Genomic DNA, 20,000 nt, shown 5'->3' with positions numbered 1-20,000 from the left:
AAAGGGGGTGGGGTAGGAATACCCTGACCCCCAAAGCCTTGGTCTTTGGTTCCCCTGGAACCTTACCACGGCATTAAAAGCATTTTTTATAAATTCAAACTGATTTTCCTGAAATATTTGTGAATATCACAATGAATTAACAAAAAACAAGTGCAGGCTTCTGTGCTTATTCCAATTGTAGCTCCCGGGTGGGCCAGGTCCCGGGGGCATGCAAGGATTATTAAAAAAATGGAGCAATGCAAGGGGCCTCCCTCCAAGGTCTTAAAAATGCCCTGGGGAACACCTCCTCCCTGGGACTAATTATATAAAGAACCGGGTGGACCCTACCAGGCCCAGGGGACCATCACCTCCTAGGGCTAAATATTAAATTCTTGGGGGGCCTCGCAGACCTCCCATGCTCCGTAGACCACTACCTTCTGAGGGCTTAAAAGAAAATGCTTGGTGTGGTGCGTGGACTCCCCCAAACCCCGGGGACCACCACATCCCCTGTACAGGCCCATGAAAGTAAAAGGAAGCAGTCCAAGTGGCCCCCCTCCTGGAGCCAATAATTGCCCTGGGCCCACCCCAGGGACATAGCTGTTTGTTGTGACTTGGTGGAAGCTTTAATAGCTCCTGACAAGTCAGAGCAAACACTCCGCTTTCAGCATGTGGGATCTGACGAAACGCTCTCTCTTGCTGGAAAAGGAGGTGTTGTCTGTTTCCCTGCCCGCTGTCAAGCGTGCAGGGAAACAGACTAAACTATTGCTCTCACAGACAGGGAGCTGCATGTTTAGTGGCTCCCTGTCTGTGATAGCAATGCCAGCTCCGGCAGGTGGTGGGGAACTGGCAAGGACCGTGGAGTGCTTGAGGCACCCCCTGTGGTCCCAGGGGAAAAGAGTGGAAACAGTCCAAATAAAGTTGAGAAACAAGTATAAAGAGGCAGAATAAAGGTCAGCAACAAGCAGAAAGGGATAAGATAAATTATAGAAATGAGCAGTAAGAGGCAGAATAAAAGTGTGCAATGAGCAGAAAGAGGTAAAATAGAGATCAGAAATTAGCAGAAAGAGGCAAAATAGAGGTTAGAAATGAGCAGGAAAAGGCAAAATAGAGGTCAGCAATGAGCAGAAAGAGGCAAAATAAAGACCAGCAATGAGCAGAAAGAGGCAAAATAAAGGTCAGAATCAAGCAAAAAGAGGCAAAATAAAGGTCAGAAACTATGCAAAAGAATAAAGGTCAGCAACAAGCAGAAAGGGATTAGATAAATGATAGAAATGAGCAGTAAGAGGCAGAATAAAAGTGTGCAATGAGCAGAAAGAGGTAAAATAGAGATCAGAAATTAGCAGAAAGAGGCAAAATAGAGGTTTGAAATGAGCAGGAAAAGGCAAAATAGAGGTCAGCAATGAGCAGAAAGAGTCAAGATAAAGTTCAGAAATGAGCAGAAAGAGGCAAAAGTAAGGTCACAATGAAGGTCAGCAACAAGCAGAAAGAGGCAAAATAAAGATCAGAACTGCAGAACTGAGCAGAAAAAGGCAGTAAACAAGCAGAGAATGAGCAAAATCCACTCAGATACTCATGCACCCACTCACAGCACAACTCAGACACTCTCAGTCTCACAGACCCATTCATTCATTCATGTTCCCACTCACAGTTGAAGTTGGACATGTGCACCCACTCACAGACCCAGTCAGACACTCAATCACCCACTTACAGAATCACTGATACTCTCTCAACCACTCAAAGACCTACTCAGAGACTCATACATTGACTTACAGATCCACTCAGAGACTCACAGACCTACTCAGACACTCATACACTCACTCACAAACTGACTGACACACTTATGGAGGCAGTTGCAAATCAACTCAGATACTCTCGCAGCCAATCACAGACCCACTCAGACACTCACTCCTATACTCATTCACCCACCTACTCAGACGCCACTGCACACACTCACAGACCAACTCAGACACCCACTCACACACCCTCTGAGACAGTCATGCACTCACCAACCCACTCAGACACTCACAGACCCACTCAAACACCCACTGAGATACTCATGCACTCACTCACATACTCACTCTCAAACATTACAGGTTACAGTTAGGAAATAACATTTAAAATAACCCATACAAATTTACTGGAAAAAAAGGTTACAGGGATGTTATAGTTGGGAATAGAATTTAAAAAAAACATAGAAATTCACAGAAAAAAACCAGAGGGTACAGGGTCGTTATAGTTAGACTTAGATTTCATTCATACAAAACCATAGAAAATCAACAGTTAGAGTTACCGGAGCTAACTATAACTTACGCCCCTGCAATGCACTGATTATGACCTCACATATTACATCACTCATCACATGGTCAGTGACATAACTGATGACATCACAGTTGACATCTCAAAGGACATCAATAATGACATCATCCACAGAACCACTCACACACCAATTTACATCCACATACAACCTCTCATACACCCGCTTACTCACCCACATGACCCATTCACAGATCCATACAAGTACTCACATAACCAGTCACTAATCCATAGAGCCACTCAAACTCCCACTTACTCACTCATACAGCCAATCACACAACCACTCACCCATACAGCTACTTATACAGCTAGTCACTCACCCTTACAGCCACTCACACAGCCACACACTCACCCATACAGCTACAAAACACTCATTTATTCACCTATACAATCTCCCATGCACCTACTCACTCACCCATACAACCTCTCAACACAGCCACTCACTCATCCATACGCACACTCACTCACACACCTATACACCCACTTACATACCCATTTACACAGCCATACAAGCACGACACATCCGCTCACTCACCCATTCAGCCCTTCACGCAGATACCTACTCTCCAATACAGCCACTCACACACTAATTCACTTAACCAAACACCCACTCAAACAGCCACTCACTCATACAGCCACTTGCACACCCAGTCACTCACTCATCCAGCCATTCAGCACCCACTCACTCACCCATACAGGCACTCACACAGTGACTCACTCACCCTTACAGCCACTGACGTAACTATTCACTCACCAATCCAGCCACTGACACAGCACCTTACTCACCCACACAGCTACTAACACACCCACTTATACACCATACAGCTACTTACACACCCATACAGCCACTCACACAACGATACACACAGCCACTCACATCATATATGTTAGAAGTAGTATCTCTCATTAGTAGTACACCTAGTATACTAATTACATTTTTGTAGTAGCTTAGTATATATGTCTAAACTCGTAGAAAAGACTTACAGTAGCTGGATGATTTCATCAGTGATGTCATTGGTGATGTCATCAGTGATGTCACTGACCATGTCAGGAGTAATGTAATATGTGAGGTCATAAGCAGTGTGTTGCGGGGGAGCGAGATATAGTTAGCTCAACTAACTATAACTACTAAATTTCACTGGTTTTGTACAAGTGAAATCTGGGCCTAACAATAACATCCCTGTAACATTTGTTTTTTCAGTGAATTTCTAAGGTTTTTAAATGCTAATTCCTAACGATAGCGTCCATGTAACCTTTTTTTTCAGTGTATTTCAAAGTTTATTTTAGTAGTAGTCCCGTTTGCACAGTGGTGGAGGAAGGGAGCTGGGCCTCCAACCAACTCTCAATCCCGCTGTATAGGACTTACGGGAGGCACGAGGAAGACTTCTTGGCTCCCAAGGTCCCTCAGGAGAAAACTGGACTTTATCCTCCAGCCAGTAGTGCACCAGGAGGTACGTTTGCAGAGTGGTGGAAAAAGTGGGCGTGTCCTCCAAAGACCCGTAAGCAATCCCGCTTTGTGGGACTTACTGGAGGTAACAGGAGAGGTAGTTGGCCCCCAAGGATAGTAGGTTTGCTGAGAGGTTTTCAGTGGCCATGCCCCCGTTCTCCATCACTCTGCAAATGCACCTCCTGGTGCACTACTAGTTGGGGAATGAAGTCCCTTTGGCACTTGAGGGTCCTTGGGGCCAACTACCCCTCCTGTTACCTCCAATAAGACCCACACAGTCAGATCTCACCCCATCCTTTCTCTGCCACTCTGCAAATGCACCTTCTGATACACTACTGGTTGGGGGAAGCCTTGAGGCCCTCAGGAGTAAAGTGAAATTCATTCCCCAACAGTAGTGTGCCAGATGGCACATTTGCAGAGTGGTGGAGAAAGTGGTCGTTGGCCTCCAAAGACCTCCCAGCAATCCCCCTGTGAGGGACTTACTGGAGGTAACAGGAGGGCTTGTTGGCCCCCAAGGACCGTCTGCAGCCCAGGGTACTTCCTCCCCCCACCAGCAGTGCACCAGGAGGTGCATTTGCAGAGTGGTGGAGAAAAGGGGCGGGGCTTCTGGCAACTTGCCATATATTTTTTTTTTAGGAAGGGGCCACGTGCCCCCCTCCCTGGGCTTATTTCAGCCCCGGGGATCCAATCCCCTGGGGCCAGCCACATTTTTTCAATTTTTAAAAAGAATAATAAATAGGAGGGGGGTAAGTGCCCCTCCCTGGCTAATTCCAGCCCCGGGGACCCCATCCCCAGAGCCCAGCCTCTAATAGGGGAGAGGATGTAGCCTTATGGCTAGAGCGGTCGACCTCGAAGCTGGGGAACCAGGTTTGAGTCTCGGCAACGATGCTCAATATCCTGTGATTCTGGGCAAATCACTTAATCTCCCCGTGCCTAACAAAAATTAATGTGTCCTTCTGTAACGAAACTGGTGATTATATAAAGCGCTCTGATACCCGATGTCTCAGGTTTAGTTCGTGCTATATAAAACTCTCTTTAAAAACCACACAAAAAAATCTGGGTGCCCTGGTCCCACCCATGGCTCCCAGACACTTTAATGGGGACTGTGGGGAGAGCCTGAAGGCCCCTGCCGTCCCTGCAGGCTCCCCACATCCTGTCGGAGCCGGCATTGCTTTTGGACAGAGAGAGCTGCTAACATGAAGCTCCCTCTGTCCAAGAGAAATTATGCTCCACTTTGTGCAAGCAGGAGCAATTTTTCAAGCTCTCATTTGCATGAAGCAGAGTAGAGTTTGCTGTGGCTTGGCGGGAGAAGCAATATCAAATGGCAATGTCCCGGGGATGGGTACCCTGGTGGTGGTCCCCAGGGCCATTATTGGCTCCAGGAGGCACCCATCCTTTTTTATAATTTGCACTGGGGAGGTGATGGTCCATGGGGCTGTGAGGGGGGTCCGCACGGACCCAACATTATTTAAATTGAAAACCTGGGGAAGTGGCAGCCCCTGGGGCTGCAGGGGAGGTCTGTGCAGCCCCTGCTTTGATTATAGATGAAGCCCCAGGGAGGTGGCAGTCCACGGGGCATGGGGGTCTAAGAGGCCCCCCTATTTTTAAAACAATAAGCCCCAGGGAGGTGGTGGTCTGTACGGGACTCCCCCGATTTAAGTTTTTGTTAGAAGTCCCGGGGAGATGGTGGTCCGTGGGGCATTATTCAAAAAATGCCCAGAGACCTGACCCACCTGAGGTTTTCGGCCAGATCCTTGGATCCTGTCAAAATAATTTTTAAAAACCGCTTTTTTGGGGGCCCTGGTGGGTCTCTGTGTCCCCCCCCCCCGCACCACCACCACCACCAAGAGACCTAAGGGGTCAGGGTGTCTCTATCCCCTGCACCCTGTTCTTTTAAAAAAAAAAAATTGTCAGACTCATTTCAACTGGATCCCAAGATGGCTGCCAACACTTCCTGGTTGAAGTGTTGGCAGCCAATCAAATTTCAGTAGGGTTTCAGTAGGCTTTTGGGCACCCAGATATCTATATTTTTTAAACTTGAATATCTCTTTAACTACTGAACAGATTTGCACCAAATCACAAAAAGCACACTTTCTAAACCAACATCTGGGTTTCTGGTGTAATTATGTTAAGTAGTTCGGGCTGTAGTCGTGTTTGAAAAATGAAAAATCCCCATAGACATAACATGAGGAAAACACGTTTTTGGACCTCCTGTTTTTCTGGGCCCTGGCTTGATGGATCACCCTGAAACTCTCAACACAGCAGCTGAACCAAAAAGGGGAAGCTTTGTGAAACCTTAGTGAAGATTCATCAAGAGGCACCAAATGTATTGGCAAAACAATAAATGCTTTTCCTATGTAGTTCTAACTATAACTACCAACAGTCGACCACCAGTAGGTAATATGTATATTTTGTGGTCCCCAGGGCATCACATATATTCCAGGTTCCCTATTATAATTTGTGGATACCATTATGTGTATATTTATTTAAATATATAGAAGTGGATATCCTTAACAGTTAGACTGGATCTGGGTTTACGTCGAACGACCATGGCTCAGAAGGAAGTAAACAGCTGTATCGTTCCAACACAACTGAGTTATTTCTCATACCTCAGTACACAAGAAATTAAAAGCTTACTATATTTCACCCTCCCAGAGAGCCTGCTCATTCTTTTATTTAAAAGGCCTTCTATGGGTCTCACTTCTCTCACTCTCTCTTTCTCTCCCTTATCCTTTCAGCTGAAACAAAAATCTGTTTCAAGTATTACCATGGAGTCAGTGGAGCTCTTCGTGCAACAACTCCCAGCATCACTGTGAAAAATCCTTCTGCTCCTGTAAGTTCAACTGTGTTCTTGCTCCTCTATAGCTCTTGCTAAACGCTTTACTACTAACACATGTTTCTGCTGCTGTTTCTTCACCTATGTCTCTCCTAATATAAAGGCTTATGGACAACTGCTAATCCAGCTGGACTATAATCAGTGATGACTGAAAAACATATGTATTTGTAAAGCACAGTCATTCAAGGAATCTTTTGGCGATTTAGAACAGATCTTAGCATTAGCCAACTCAATGGAACTTATTATTTTTACTTCTGGAAAATGAAAGGCTGAGAGGACAGCCATAAATAAAATCTGTGCCTATTTGGTTAAACACAGATCTCTAAAATTGATGCACTAGTCCACTGAGGCACCAGATTCAACTTCAATGTGCTTTCATCAGTCATATTACCTTAACTCAATTTTAGAACATGCAAGCCATTCCCTTAACACTAACACATTTACAATACATTCTGAGAAGCACTGGAAAAAACCATTGGATCTGGTTTAATGTGACAGTGCATGCAAACGCAGGCTTCAGAAATTATTATTCCATGCAATATTACATAAAACCTTAGACCTACTAGCTGTGCTAATGTTTGGTGGTATTAATGGTAAAGGTATTGCACTGATGATCGTATTGGTGATTTTTATGGTGGTCATATTGGTGGTCGTGGTACTGATATGGGTTGTGATGGAGGTATTGGTGATGGCAGTAGCATTGGAGTATTGGCAGATGTAGTGTGATATTGGTGGTGCTTATGCATGTTGGTGGAAGTATTGGTGGTGGTGACGGTGTGTTATTTGTGTTGATGGTATTGATGGTTTTGGTATTGATGATAGTGGTATTAGTAGTGGTGGTGTCGGTGGTATGGATATTGTTGGTCCTCCTCCAATTGAAGATTGTGCCATTAGTGGTGATGGAATTGGTGGTATTGGTTGTAATTATGGTAGTGCAATTAGTAATATTGGTAGTATTAGTGGGGGTTGTTTATGGTAGAATTGTGGCACTGGTGGTGTCTGGTGGTAGTTGTCACACTAAAGGGTGTGCTATTGGTACCGGTGGTGATGGTGGCATTGGCGGTGCTATTGTGGGTGGTAGAAGACGCATTAGTGTTTGTGGCAGGGGAGTAGCCAGAAAATGTAAATACCCCCCACTTTGAATCCAAACTCTGATGGCACCAAGCAAGCAAGGCATGTGAGCCTAGAAGAGCGCCCTTATCTCTTCCACTCAAGAATCGATCTATCTATCTTTTCACCTTTCCATCCACCCTCTGATATTTACCATTTCACCTTAACATTTTCTTATCCATTCATTCTTTCGTCCCTCATTCAATTTCATCCATTGGCCATTCCATTCATTCATCTGTACAGACTTCCATCATCTATGCTTGCATTCATTTATACATACAACAACCTACACATCCATCATCTGACTCATCCACCCATTTGTAAAGCCTTTCATTCATCAGTTGATCCTATTTCCCATCCATTCATCCCTCCAACATCCATCCTCTCTGATTTATATTTACTTTGCTATCAATCCTCTCAAATGTTCATTTACTATGCCATCATGCATCATCTCAAATGACCAATTACTCTGTCATCCTTTCACTCACCCATCCAACCAGCCTCTCATATTTCTATTTTTTCTGCCATCATTTGACCCACCCATATATCCTGTCAGATTTCCATTTACTCTGCTATCCATCCATCATCTATCCATCTACTCAGCCATCCACCCATCCATCCTCAGACCTCCATTTACTCTGCGATCCTTTCACCCATCCATCCACCCACCCACCCATCCATCCGTTCTCTCAAATTTCAATTTCTGCCATCTATCCATCCACCCATCCACCCACCCATTCATCCATCCACACATATATGAGAGGAAACCAAACATCAGTATTAGGCATAGTCACAACAAAGGCCAGTATAAACAACTTCTGTTTGTTCTTTTTATTCGTGCTTTTTTTCTCTTAACAAGTGGGCAGAAAACATGCAGCCAATGCGTTTGGCCTATACAAGGCTTATTAAGGGTACAGGAGAGGATATTGGCAGTGGACACTAATTTTGGTTCACAACGTCACAAAGAGTTATCCAGTTATTTAAAATTATCTGGCAAGATGGCATGTATTTCATTTGGTCTATTGCATTTCAAATCTTCAAAGCAGAAGTCAAAATGAGACGTCTCTCAAGACATATCCTCAAGTACGATTGCACTATTCAAAAAGCAGGAATTGTTCCAGGCATTCAGTAGTAAATTATTTAAGCTGTGTTCAGCATTGTCTGTTCAATAACGGACAGCCAAGTTTGGCGTGCGGTCAATGAAAGATCCTTCGAATCAAATCCATCCATCCAACCAACCATCCATCCCAGATTACCATCTTTTCATCCACCTATCCATCTTCTAAGATTCCTATTTACTCTGCATCTTTTCATAGAGGTATGCACCCTGTCCAAGCAGGAACCAAAGTTTTAGTCAGGGTAAGTGAGATACCCACTAAAAGCTAACTTGTGCTCACTCTCTAGTAGCTTGGTACAGAGCAGTCAGGCTAAACGGAAGAGGTAATGTGCAAAGTATTTGTGCAACACAACAAACAGTAACACAATTAAAACACCACAAAAAGAAACCATACCAGTTTAGAAAAATAGATTATGATTTTATAAATAAAACAAGACCAAAATGACATAAATCCAATAAGTAGAAATTGAGGTATGAATTTCAAAAAAATGTCCTGGTCAAGCAGTAACTACCATCCTAGTGACGGTAAGTAGCAAACACACCCTAAAGTAACCTGTGCTCACCTTCTGGTAACTTGGCACAGAGCCATCAGGCTTAACTTAAAAGTATTTGTCAACACATCAAACAGTAAAACAGGGAAAACACCACACAAAAATACTCCACACCAAGTTAGAAAAATAGCTCTTAATTTAATAAATAAAACAAGATCCAAACGACAAAAATCCAATAAGTAGAACGTGAATTTTTAAAGTATAAACTGTAAAATAGCACTTAGAAACAGTACGCGCTTATGTGGGATATCTGGTATGGTCGCGCTGGACTGGAACAAAGTCATAAGTTTAGGCCGAGCACGATAGAGCATGGTCCGGATACAGGGACTCCGTGAGGCCTGCTGAATGAAAGTACCTTAATCCTGTTTGCGTTGACAAAGATGCGTGGTGCAGCTGAAGCAATGCGTCAGTGTCGATCCTGCAGCAGAGAAGATGAGTCAATTTTCTATACGAAGTAGAGGAAATGCGATGATTTTCTCCACGCAACAGCAGTTATACATTGGTTTGGAGTGTGATGCACTGTTTCCGAATGCGGCACGTTGTTTCTGCTCCTGCAGTAGAGGATGTGTCCGTTCCAAGGGCAATGCACTGGTTCTGAAGCCAACGTGCCGGTTCGGTCCCTGCTATAGCAGTGATGCGTTTATTCTGCTTCCGCAGCAGAGGAGATGCATTGGTTCGTCTGGAGCAAAGGAGCATGGTGGTTGTAAGTCTTTTATGTCCCTGAGACTTCAGATCAGGAGGCCAGCCAACTAGCCTTTGGAGTCACTTTGGGTTCTAGGTATAAGTGATGCAGGTCCAGTCCTTCTCACCCACACTAGTAGTACAGGAGAGTGGCAGCCCCTCAGCAGCACAGCGCTCCTTCTTCTTGGCAGGATGTCCACAGGTCCAGAAGTGTACTGAGTTGGTAGGGTCTGAAGTCCAGTTCTTTTACCCAGTGGTGCCTTTGAAGTGGGGAAGACTTCAAAAAAGGGCTTTGAAGCACATGGAGGTCCTCCCTTCCTGCTCTGGTCTGGCCCCTGACTCACTACATGGGGTATGCAGCCCTTTTTGTGGGGAGAGTACACATTCAGATGTAAGTGCAAAGCTGTGCCCAGCTCCTCCCTTCCTTTCATCCTGACAGGATGGTCCATCAAGTCACACCTAAGCTCCCTTTGTGTGTGGCTGTCTACAGGGAATACACAAAGCCCAGCTGTCACTCAACCCAGACATGCAATCAGAGACAGGGCTAAGAGTAGGAAAATCCCTACTTTCTAAAAGTGGCATTTTCAAAATTATAATGATAAATATGACTTTGCCATTAAAGAGGATCTGTCATTACAATTTCATAGGTTTAAAGCATGACAGATCTATCTCCTCTCAATTAGGAATTACAGCTTATTAAGTGTAATATGCAATCCACAATGTTATCGTATGAGAGGAATAGGCCTCAGAGTAGTGAAAAACGATTTTAGGAGTTTTTTACTACCAGGACATGTAAGCTTTAAATGTACATGCCCTACCTTTTACTTTCACAGCACCCTGCCATAGGAGCTACCTCGGGCTTCCCTTGGTGATGACTTATATGTAATAAAAGAGGAGTGTAAGGCTTGGCAAAGAGTTTTAAATGTCAAGTCGACATAACAGTGTAACACTTAATTCAGGATGCTATGGAAGGCCTAGGGTAAGTTTCAGAGTGCTACATAGGTGAGTGGCACAATACGTGCTGCAGGCCCACTGGCACCCTTTAATTTACAGGCCCTGGGTACGTGGTATACCACTCTACAAGGGATGTACAAGTAAATGAAATATGCCAATTAGGTATATGTCAATAATTCCATGTTTAGGGGGGGGTGAGCACAAGCCCTTTAGCACTGGTTAACAGTAGTAAAGTGCACAGAGTCGTAAGGCTAATAAAAAGGAATTCTGCAAAATTTAAGGCAAGCAGGCATAAAGTCTGGGTGTAGACCACCCTAAGTCCAAGAGATCTAACAGTTCTGCTTCTGCACTGCTTCTTTCTTGCTTTCTTTATAATTTGATTAAATTCCCACATACTAACATGTGTACATCTTCTACACCTCGTAATAACTTTTTTTTATCTCATAAAGCTGCCTGACCCTAAGGTGATTGCTCCACTGTGATAAACAAAAAGCATTTAGGAGGCCATATTGAGCTCACACTTGGGTTATGACAAAAACGTTCACAAAAATACACAATGGCTTATGGTCTACAGTACAGGTTTGTGATAAATTAATTGTGTGTGACAAAAAGTGGGATGGTTGATTGTACTTTTGGTGATAAAGTAGCCCCTTTAGCAATCAATACAAGCACACTATAGGAAGCGGAAAGATACAACAAAAAGCCAATAACATGATGGGGAAAGAGAAATACTCCTGTGGACTTATCTAGGATGTGATTGACAATGCTTCAAGCCAATGCCTGAAAGAGGTGTTCCAAATAATGTAGTGATCGAAAGGGACTGACCTTAAGCCACTATATTTAGACAGTAATCCCTAGGTCTTGCCGACTGCTGAAGTAAGCTCAAAAGCTCAGAGCAGTATCACCCATATTCATCTATTAATCTTAGAATCTACTGCAGAATGATGTTACCATCCAACCAGGTCAGCAATGCATTGCATAATCTTCTTTATCACACTAGTTTCAAACAACAAAACCTATTCTGGCTAAAAATCAAGTTTATTCCTTGCAAACTCATAATTAATGCATGTGCTATTTATGCTTAATTCACAATGTGAGAAACATATTTAAGTGCATGTCCAGGAGAGATACCTACACATGTCTAGAAAAATGTATACAACTCATTTCTAAACACAGGATGATGGAAGGATGGCTGAAACTTTTCAAACACTCACCCCCAGTCAAGAGATCTGGATTCAATCCAATGTTCCTTTGCTCACCATGCCACCCCAGTTTGGATTCAGTCATATGCAAATCAGTCTTGATCCTGCTCCCCATGGGATCAGTCCAGCCCGAACTGCCAAGCCAGATCCTCCTTGGACCAGAAACAAGCATCCTGGGACCCGTTTAGAGGTATCACCCCTCATTAGCCAAGCCAGCTTGAATCCAGTGGCACAGATCTCTTGCCTGGCTGTGCACTCTGTCCATCATCTTGTTGTGTTTGGTATAACTCATTTGTACCATCTACAAAGAAGTATCTATAATGGTAGTGTTGGATTGGTGTTACTTTATGTTTTGGAAGCCGCCTTTGATATCATCGACTACAATACCCTGATAAAGACCAGCTTTGCATGGGTTGTGATTAAACGGATAACATTCCTATTTGCTAGAAGAGAACAGGTCTCTCTCGCTTTTCTTCACTTATACCAAAGACCTTAAGAGTGAGGTTCCACATGATTGCATTCTGTCTCCCTGCTTTTCAATTTTTACATGCACCCCCTTGATAAATTTCTCATTCTTACTGAGTTGAAATTTTACAAGTACATAAACAGCGAATCTGTAGTTTATAACAACATACTGGGAAAATGTCTTTGATTACTAGATGGTAGATATACACCAATTTTCTCGATTCGAACCCACAAGTAACAGAATCTTTCCTAACAAAACCAGACACTGTCAGACGCAATGACTTTGTATGCTATCAGTCCATCACAAAACCACTCTACCTTGCTAATACAGTTTGATATCTCAGAGGCCACTTGGACACCAATATTGGCTTCATAGCATGTGACTAACTTTACCAAAGCTTGCTTCACACAGCAAGCATACTCTCACTTATTGAAAGTCACCTGTACACCTTAGTGGCTATACTCATTAATCCAGTCACGATTGGAATATGCCAACTCCATGTACTTGGCTGATCATCTAAAACACATCTAATTTTGCCTAGTTCAAAATTAATTTTGCCCATCTGTTCACCAGGCGAGATGCATATCTCCAGTGCTTTATTTGTAATATAATAAGTGCCGGTGCAACAAGTTTTGTTTAGAAGCCCGCAGCTGGCACTGTTGATGGTCAGGGTGAATAGTCTTGATTCCACATCTTACCTCTTTAATTCGCCACCAGGCACTCCCTCACTCTTTACCTCACTCTTTCAGGTTTTTTGTCATCCTTGTTTTCTTCCTTCACCACCGTTTTTCCGTCTTTCTCTTCCTCCTTCTCTCAACCTTGTATGTTTTTCTATCTTTTACTCTGGGTGAAAGTCTGATGAGGAAAAAAAGTGTTGGTACCCAAAAACAAGTGCTGCGGGCCCCTCCTGCAACCATCAGCTCAAATTAAGCTACATACCACATGTCATCAGGTCATTCCACTGGCTTTCAGTCAACAGCAGAGTTTGGTTGAAGGACATGATAATAATGCACAGGGTATGTTTCATGTCATCCTGGAATTCCAGGCCTCAGAGTTTCAGTTGTGCGTACCCATGCACACCTCATACCAGCTTAATTTACTGTTCACTAGAATCTAATCAGTAGTCACCTGTGGGGGCCATTCCTTTTTCATTGCTAGTGCCAAAATCTACCAATCTCTCCCTCTTACATCATGTTCCATGTCAAAGGTGTTGACATTTAGGAAGAGTCAAAAAACCTGGGGGCATATTTACAAAAAAATGCCAGAGCGCGGGATGAGCCATATTCACAATAATATGGCGCACCCCTGCGTTTCCACTACGCCTGCGTGAAAAAAAGCTACCTAGCACCAGCATAGGCAACCTGCTGACATGTTGCATGGCTGCCTGCACGGCAGGGGTGATTGTTCATGTACAGGAAGGGACACCTTCCTGCACATAAACAATCAATAATAGCGATTTGCTCCTTCTATGTGTGCTGCAGAAAGAGAAACAGGAGAAATGAATTATTTCTCCTCGTATCACCATTCTAACACTTTCTAATCCATGGTTTTAGAATGGCACATTTTTGGGCGCTGCCTCAGCATTATAAATCTGGGGCAGGGTCAAAAAGCAACACTCATTGCATGCCTCTTTGCAGCGTAGATCTGCAGCAGAAAGGGGCATATTTACAAGGTGGCGTTAAGCCACGCTAAGTGGCTTAGCATCACCTTGTAAATATGGGATATGGCGCTACGCCACCAGGGCTGCTCCGGTGGCAATATGGGCATGTAAATATGCCTCTTGGTTGTTTAGCCTCTAAACCCTTTTCTCTGTCACAGATTTTAACTTGGCTGTAACTCCAGTTGGCAACTCTATACTGTCAAGAAGATCTGCGGATGATCACTCTACAAAATAATGTAATGTTGATGGTAAATTTGACTTGTGAAAATTTCCGGTGAATTGTTAAGAGAGTGATAGGGTAATGCAAATCAAATGAATTTTTCACAGATTTCATGTTTAACTTACCCCTGAATGGACTGCACTTAGCAGAGCAGACGCTATAGGAGAGTCAACAAAAGTGTCACGTTGTAATAGGATATGTGTAGGAAGGGGAGACATTAAGAAAACATAGGGAATATTATCAAGCACTGCGTTAAAATTATCGGCGGCGATAATGGGCTTGATAATATGCCGCAGAGAATTCCCATAGAAGCCCATGTTGTCACCATAACATGGGCTTCTATGGGAATTCTCAAGGGCATATTATCAAGCCCATTATTGCCGCTTTAGCGGCAGTTTTCTGCCGCTAAAGCGGCGATAATTTTAATGCCGTATCTTGATAATATGCCCCCATATTTCTACTGAATCCAAAAATGTACTGTAGAAATAGTGCCAAATGCAACCATCCCTAACCATCTGCATTCATGCTGTAGTCCCTGTGCAGTGTATGCACAAATAGGATTAATAAAGCAGGCATAATTTATTAATGTATGCAAATAATACACACATTGGTAAAACTATGACATGCATTATTATTACACAAGGGTATGAAATGTTTGTGAATCATCCATGACTATGCCTAGATTTAAAACTATGAATGTGATTGGGTACCGGCGTAGCCGCCTGCTGTTGTAATCAAGCTCTAGTATTTCATGGTTAAATCAAATGCCTCAAGATGTACTTAGTTTACCATATATATATAACATATTATTAGGTGAATTGCATCCCAAACGTACATTTATCTTAAGTTAGAAGCAGTAGTTGCTGGTGTCGGGGCCTGAGGGGCGGATGAACGACAACAGCAAAAAACAAAAAAATTACTTACCTGCCGTATGGCCGGCACAGGCTCCCAGAATCCCCTGCAGCCAGTTCTGATGCTGCTCTCATGCTTCATGACAGCAGCATAAGGATTGGCCTGAGTGCCCTCAATTTGCACTCCCATAGAGACTAGGAGTCTGTGCTTGCTATCTCCAACCCGGCAACGCAGCTTGGAGACAGCTTCAGTGCACATGCTGGTTTGGCCACCATGGAACTGCCGGCCAAACCCACATGCGCACTTACAACAGTGTCCACCACTCCCCCCTGTGATAGCCCCTGCGATGGCCCCGCCCCTAAGACTCGCCCGGGTGAGAAAAATAAAATGAAAATGAACCAGGTTTATTATCATTTTATTTTTCCCATATTTTCAGCTGCTGGCAGGGGCGATGCTCCTCTGCCAGAGGGGAGGACCTGCCACTGGTTAAACGATGGGAACTTGTTTGAGCCATTGGTGAGTGGGAAAAGAAGCAGAACTTGGAAGTGACTTTCCTAAATAGTTCTCAAAGAGTCATGTATTGGTAACATTTTGACTCTCCAAGATCTTTAATCCTGACTACAGTTGTGAATGTTGTGTCAGCAAGATTCCAAGGGCAGCAGAATGGGCATTGGGCAACCCTTTGACAAGGGTTATCGCAGGGTTGGCCCTTTGTCCGACCATCTGCCTCTTACCAGAATCCTATTTGCCGCTGTTGATCCGATGGAAGACAGGGCTGGAATTACAGAAACTTAGAGCATTGTTTCCTTTTTTGTTTCGGCCACTTCTTTCATGACCCATGAGAAGAGGGGAATCAAGAGTAGCTCTGGGTAATCCAAAGGGCGGGAAAGCAAAGGCAGTGCCAGGGGTACCAAATGGCTGTGATTACCATATTTTTAACCAGTGTTCTAGAGACTTACAAACGTACTTAGCACTGTCATGCATAAAGATGTGTGTAAAAAATTGGGTCATTACTCAGGGGGATTATCTATCCCCCTTGAGCAATAATCACAATCCTTGCCACGGTGAACCCTTCAAACTCATTAAATTAACCTAATCTTGAAAACCAGGTAGCCATGGCACAGAGAGGACAGGCTGAACTTAGGCCAATGTGTAAAACATGTATGCAGTGCAAAGCAGAAATAAAGTCAAAACACAACACAATAAAAATCCCGAAAATAATGGATTGTTAAAAACATATTTTTAAAGGGCAAGCAGTGGTTATCCCAGACCACTGCCTACTCTTAAAAAATGAAATTGCAAAGTTTAATTTTTGCTTTTAAAACGCATTCTGTTTTCCTTTAAGGAAAACTGGATGCATTAAAAAAAAAGATTACATTATTAAAAAGCAATCACAGACATTGGGTTTCTGCTGACCTCAGCAGGCCACTATCCCTGTGATAGCTGCGATTCCTAACGGGTCGAAAATTTCGATCTGCCTTATTAATATGCATGAGGTAGGTCTTTTTGAAACCCACTAGGAATCACTAGTGAAACTCAAAAGAGTTTCACACATTAGGAATACCGATTTCCTAATTGTGATAACTGGCCCCAAGTTCTTAAAAATGCAAGTCCAAAATCTCCATGAGATTAAATAGCCATTGGACATAGTCCAGTGAAACCGTTGAGTTTTGGAAGGAAAGCGCTGAGTTGAAGAAAATTTAATTTTGTGCCTAAGGAAGTCCTCTCACCGGCCAGATCCTTTTTCTGCCTTGGTCTGCTCATGATCTCTCAGTTAGCACTTAGTCACATTTTCAGAGCTCAGACTTGTTCGGCAATGCAAGACAGCAGGCTGGAGCCAAAGAAGTCACCAGCCTCCGGCTTAACGCTGGCAAAACCGAAGTTATATTTTTTCACCAGCCCTCTCCATTGGACCCTACTTTGTGGTGGCCTCTCGATTTGAGTGCCCCCCCTCTGCCTAAAGATTCTGTCAAAAACTTAGGAGTCATTTGGGATAGTGATCTTTCCTTTAAGAAGCAAATTCAGTCTGTATCTGTGGCCTGCTTCTCCAAAATGAGGATGATGAAAAAATTAATCAACTTCATCCCTAACCAAACCAGAAAAACGATCGTGCAGGCTTTAATCACTTCCCATCTTGACTATGCTAATGGCCTGTATCTGGGGTTATCCAGAGGTCTTCAGCGGCGTCTCCAAACAGTTCAAAACGCCGCTGTCCGTCTGGTCTGTGGTCTCCCCCTCAGGGAACATATCACCCCCCACCGACTCAGGCTGCATTGGCTCCCAGTTCATAAAAGGGCGGAATTTAAGGCTCTCACCCTCGCCCACCGTGCGATCAATGGGAAGGGTTCTGCTCACCTATCCTCATGCCTTCGTCCTTAAAGAAACATTCGTTCACTCTGGTCGAGCTCTCAACATCTTCTTTTTACCCCGAGGGTTAAAAAGGCTCGATCTGGGGGGAAAACGTTCCAAGTATGTGCTGCCTCCCACTGGAACAACTTACCCTTGTACATTAGGATCATTCGGGACGAACTTCCCTTTCGGAGAGCCCTGAAAACCTTTCTTTTCTGCTAATTTTCACTCAATAGCTAGCACTGCATCCGCTCTCACACAAGCGCCGGGACACCCCGTTGGGGTATCTGTGCGCTATACAAGAATCTTCAGCCCACCATCAGCGCACCTTGGGCAGTTTGGCTTGGCAGGTTTGTCCCGCTCCTCCACAGGTCTTGGAGTAAAGTTTCTAAGTCCCAGATTTTCAGGGCTGGTAGAGGTCTAGCACGACACAGCCCAGTGTTCTAGAACCTCAGGGACAACAATTGGAAGTCAGAACTCCCTCCAGCAGAGGCCAAAAGCAGGGTTCAGGGCACGTCCAGTTGGAAAATGGTCAGCTGGGCACTTGCTAGAAAAAACCTTCATAGGAGGTCAGTCTTCTGGCACTTGGAGTTCGCTTTCTTATCCAGGTTGCAAGAGGGAGCAGGTCCAGTCACTCAGGACTCATCTGTGGTCACAGACAGCAGGTCCAGTCATCTTCTATTCTTCCTCAGGTCCAGTAGTGTTCTGAGGAGGGTGCCAGGGGAGGTCATTTTTATGCCTGCCATTAACTTGTGGGTGTGTGTGACTCTTGGGTCCTCCCTGACACATGAGGTAAAAATTGTCACAGGTAACCCTACCCACTTTTGCAGAAGTTCCTGTCTGCCCTACTGCAGATGATCCTACAGTGCCCCTCACTCATAAAATCCCAAATGGTGAAACCCTTCTCCCCTTATGCAGCGCCTGTGTGCCCACCCAGAGGTGTTGTCAGGTTAATGAACAGCCCCTCCACTGTGGTTACTCAAATCCATTTCTGGAGCACCTCTCCCCCCACTGGTTTTGGTGTCTGTCTGTCTGACTGGGAAGACAAAAGAAGGAGCCTTTCCAGGCACCATATGACATCTGCTTGGGCTAGGTTAGGCCCTTTTGAAATAAGTTAAGTTCCTAGGCACAGCCCACGTGTTCATCCTGTCAGAGTAACAAACCCACTTCCCCCACCCAGGCACAGTTTTCTTGCCTCATTTAGGGCCATTCACCAGTTGGATGAAAGTTGCAATGTTTATGTAAGTTAGCCTTTAGGAGTTTCAGAAAGACAAAAGGGAACTTTCTAAAAGTAACTTTTCCTTAATATTTATAAAATAAATATGACTTCACCATTAACTTAGGCTTTTGATAAATATTAAAAAGAGTTGTTGAATTATGTTGCTAGCTGGCCTCTACCAGATAGCAAAATTAATATTTAATAGTGCTTCCCACTCTTTCTCTGTGGGTCAGCCAACCCTCCTACAGTGAAAACAGCTTTTGGGTTTTAGTCACTGTAAGGACATGTTAATGTAAAATTTCTAATTGTCCTACTTTTAAATGGTATTCGACCTGCCTTGTGGGATACAAGGCCTACTTAGTGGTGACTTTTAATATTTAAAAGGAAGGTTTAAACCTGTCAAATGGGTTTATTTTAAACGGTCAAATTGCAGTTTTTACACTGCTCCTGTCGGGCCACAGTGGGAGACCTGAAGCCATGTTTGCGATGCCACTGTTGTGGATGCCACAATGAGTGCTGCATCCTCTAGTGCCATTCAACTTCTAGGCCCTGGGCACACTTCGTACCATGTACTAGGACTTTATGGGTAAGTTAAATATGCCAACTAGAATTATATCAATTCAATCATGTTAAAAGGGGTGAATAGGAACTTTACCTCTGGTTAGCAGGGGTAAAGTGCACAGAGATTTACAGACAGCAAAAACAGGGAAAAAATTGGGGGTACACCACTCAAAAGATGGCCATTCCTACAGTGTGTATTTTAACAGTGTTATAGTCAACATGTTGGCATCTTCTAGGCAATGGTAAAGTCTAAAACATATGTGTGCCACATAAGCAATCTCATGGAAGTGCACCAGGGATTACCTCGTCCTCATAATCAAAACCGCGACAAGACTAACTGAGGCACTCACGATCAAGATTCAACTGACTGAGGCAAAACTCAAAAATATGGTACACATCACAGTGTACAAGAAAAAACTAGAAGAGATCAACCGGGACATGAATGAGACGAAGGAATACCTGACACAAAACAAAATTCAAAAA

The 20,000-nt window shown here is 43.8% G+C and overlaps 1 protein-coding gene across 6 annotated transcripts in view; it reads left to right on the top strand.

Moving 5' to 3' along the window:
- The window catches only part of HECW1 (HECT, C2 and WW domain containing E3 ubiquitin protein ligase 1), a 979,761-nt gene that overhangs the window by 631,841 nt on the left and 327,920 nt on the right, over positions 1-20,000 (top strand). For 5 of the 6 annotated variants that reach the window (XM_085607418.1, XM_085607421.1, XM_085607420.1 and 2 more), the window contains one exon: positions 6,478-6,572. The exons of the other annotated variant lie outside the window; for it this stretch is intronic. In XM_085607418.1, the coding sequence (XP_085463544.1) occupies positions 6,478-6,572 (95 nt within the window). The remainder of the gene's footprint in view (positions 1-6,477; positions 6,573-20,000) is intronic. 6 annotated transcript variants of the gene reach the window in all.

This window comes from Triturus cristatus, chromosome 5_2, assembly GCF_964204655.1.
Source record: "Triturus cristatus chromosome 5_2, aTriCri1.1, whole genome shotgun sequence".
Lineage (NCBI taxonomy): Eukaryota > Metazoa > Chordata > Amphibia > Caudata > Salamandridae > Triturus > Triturus cristatus.
This window is presented reverse-complemented; position numbering and strand designations above follow the sequence as displayed.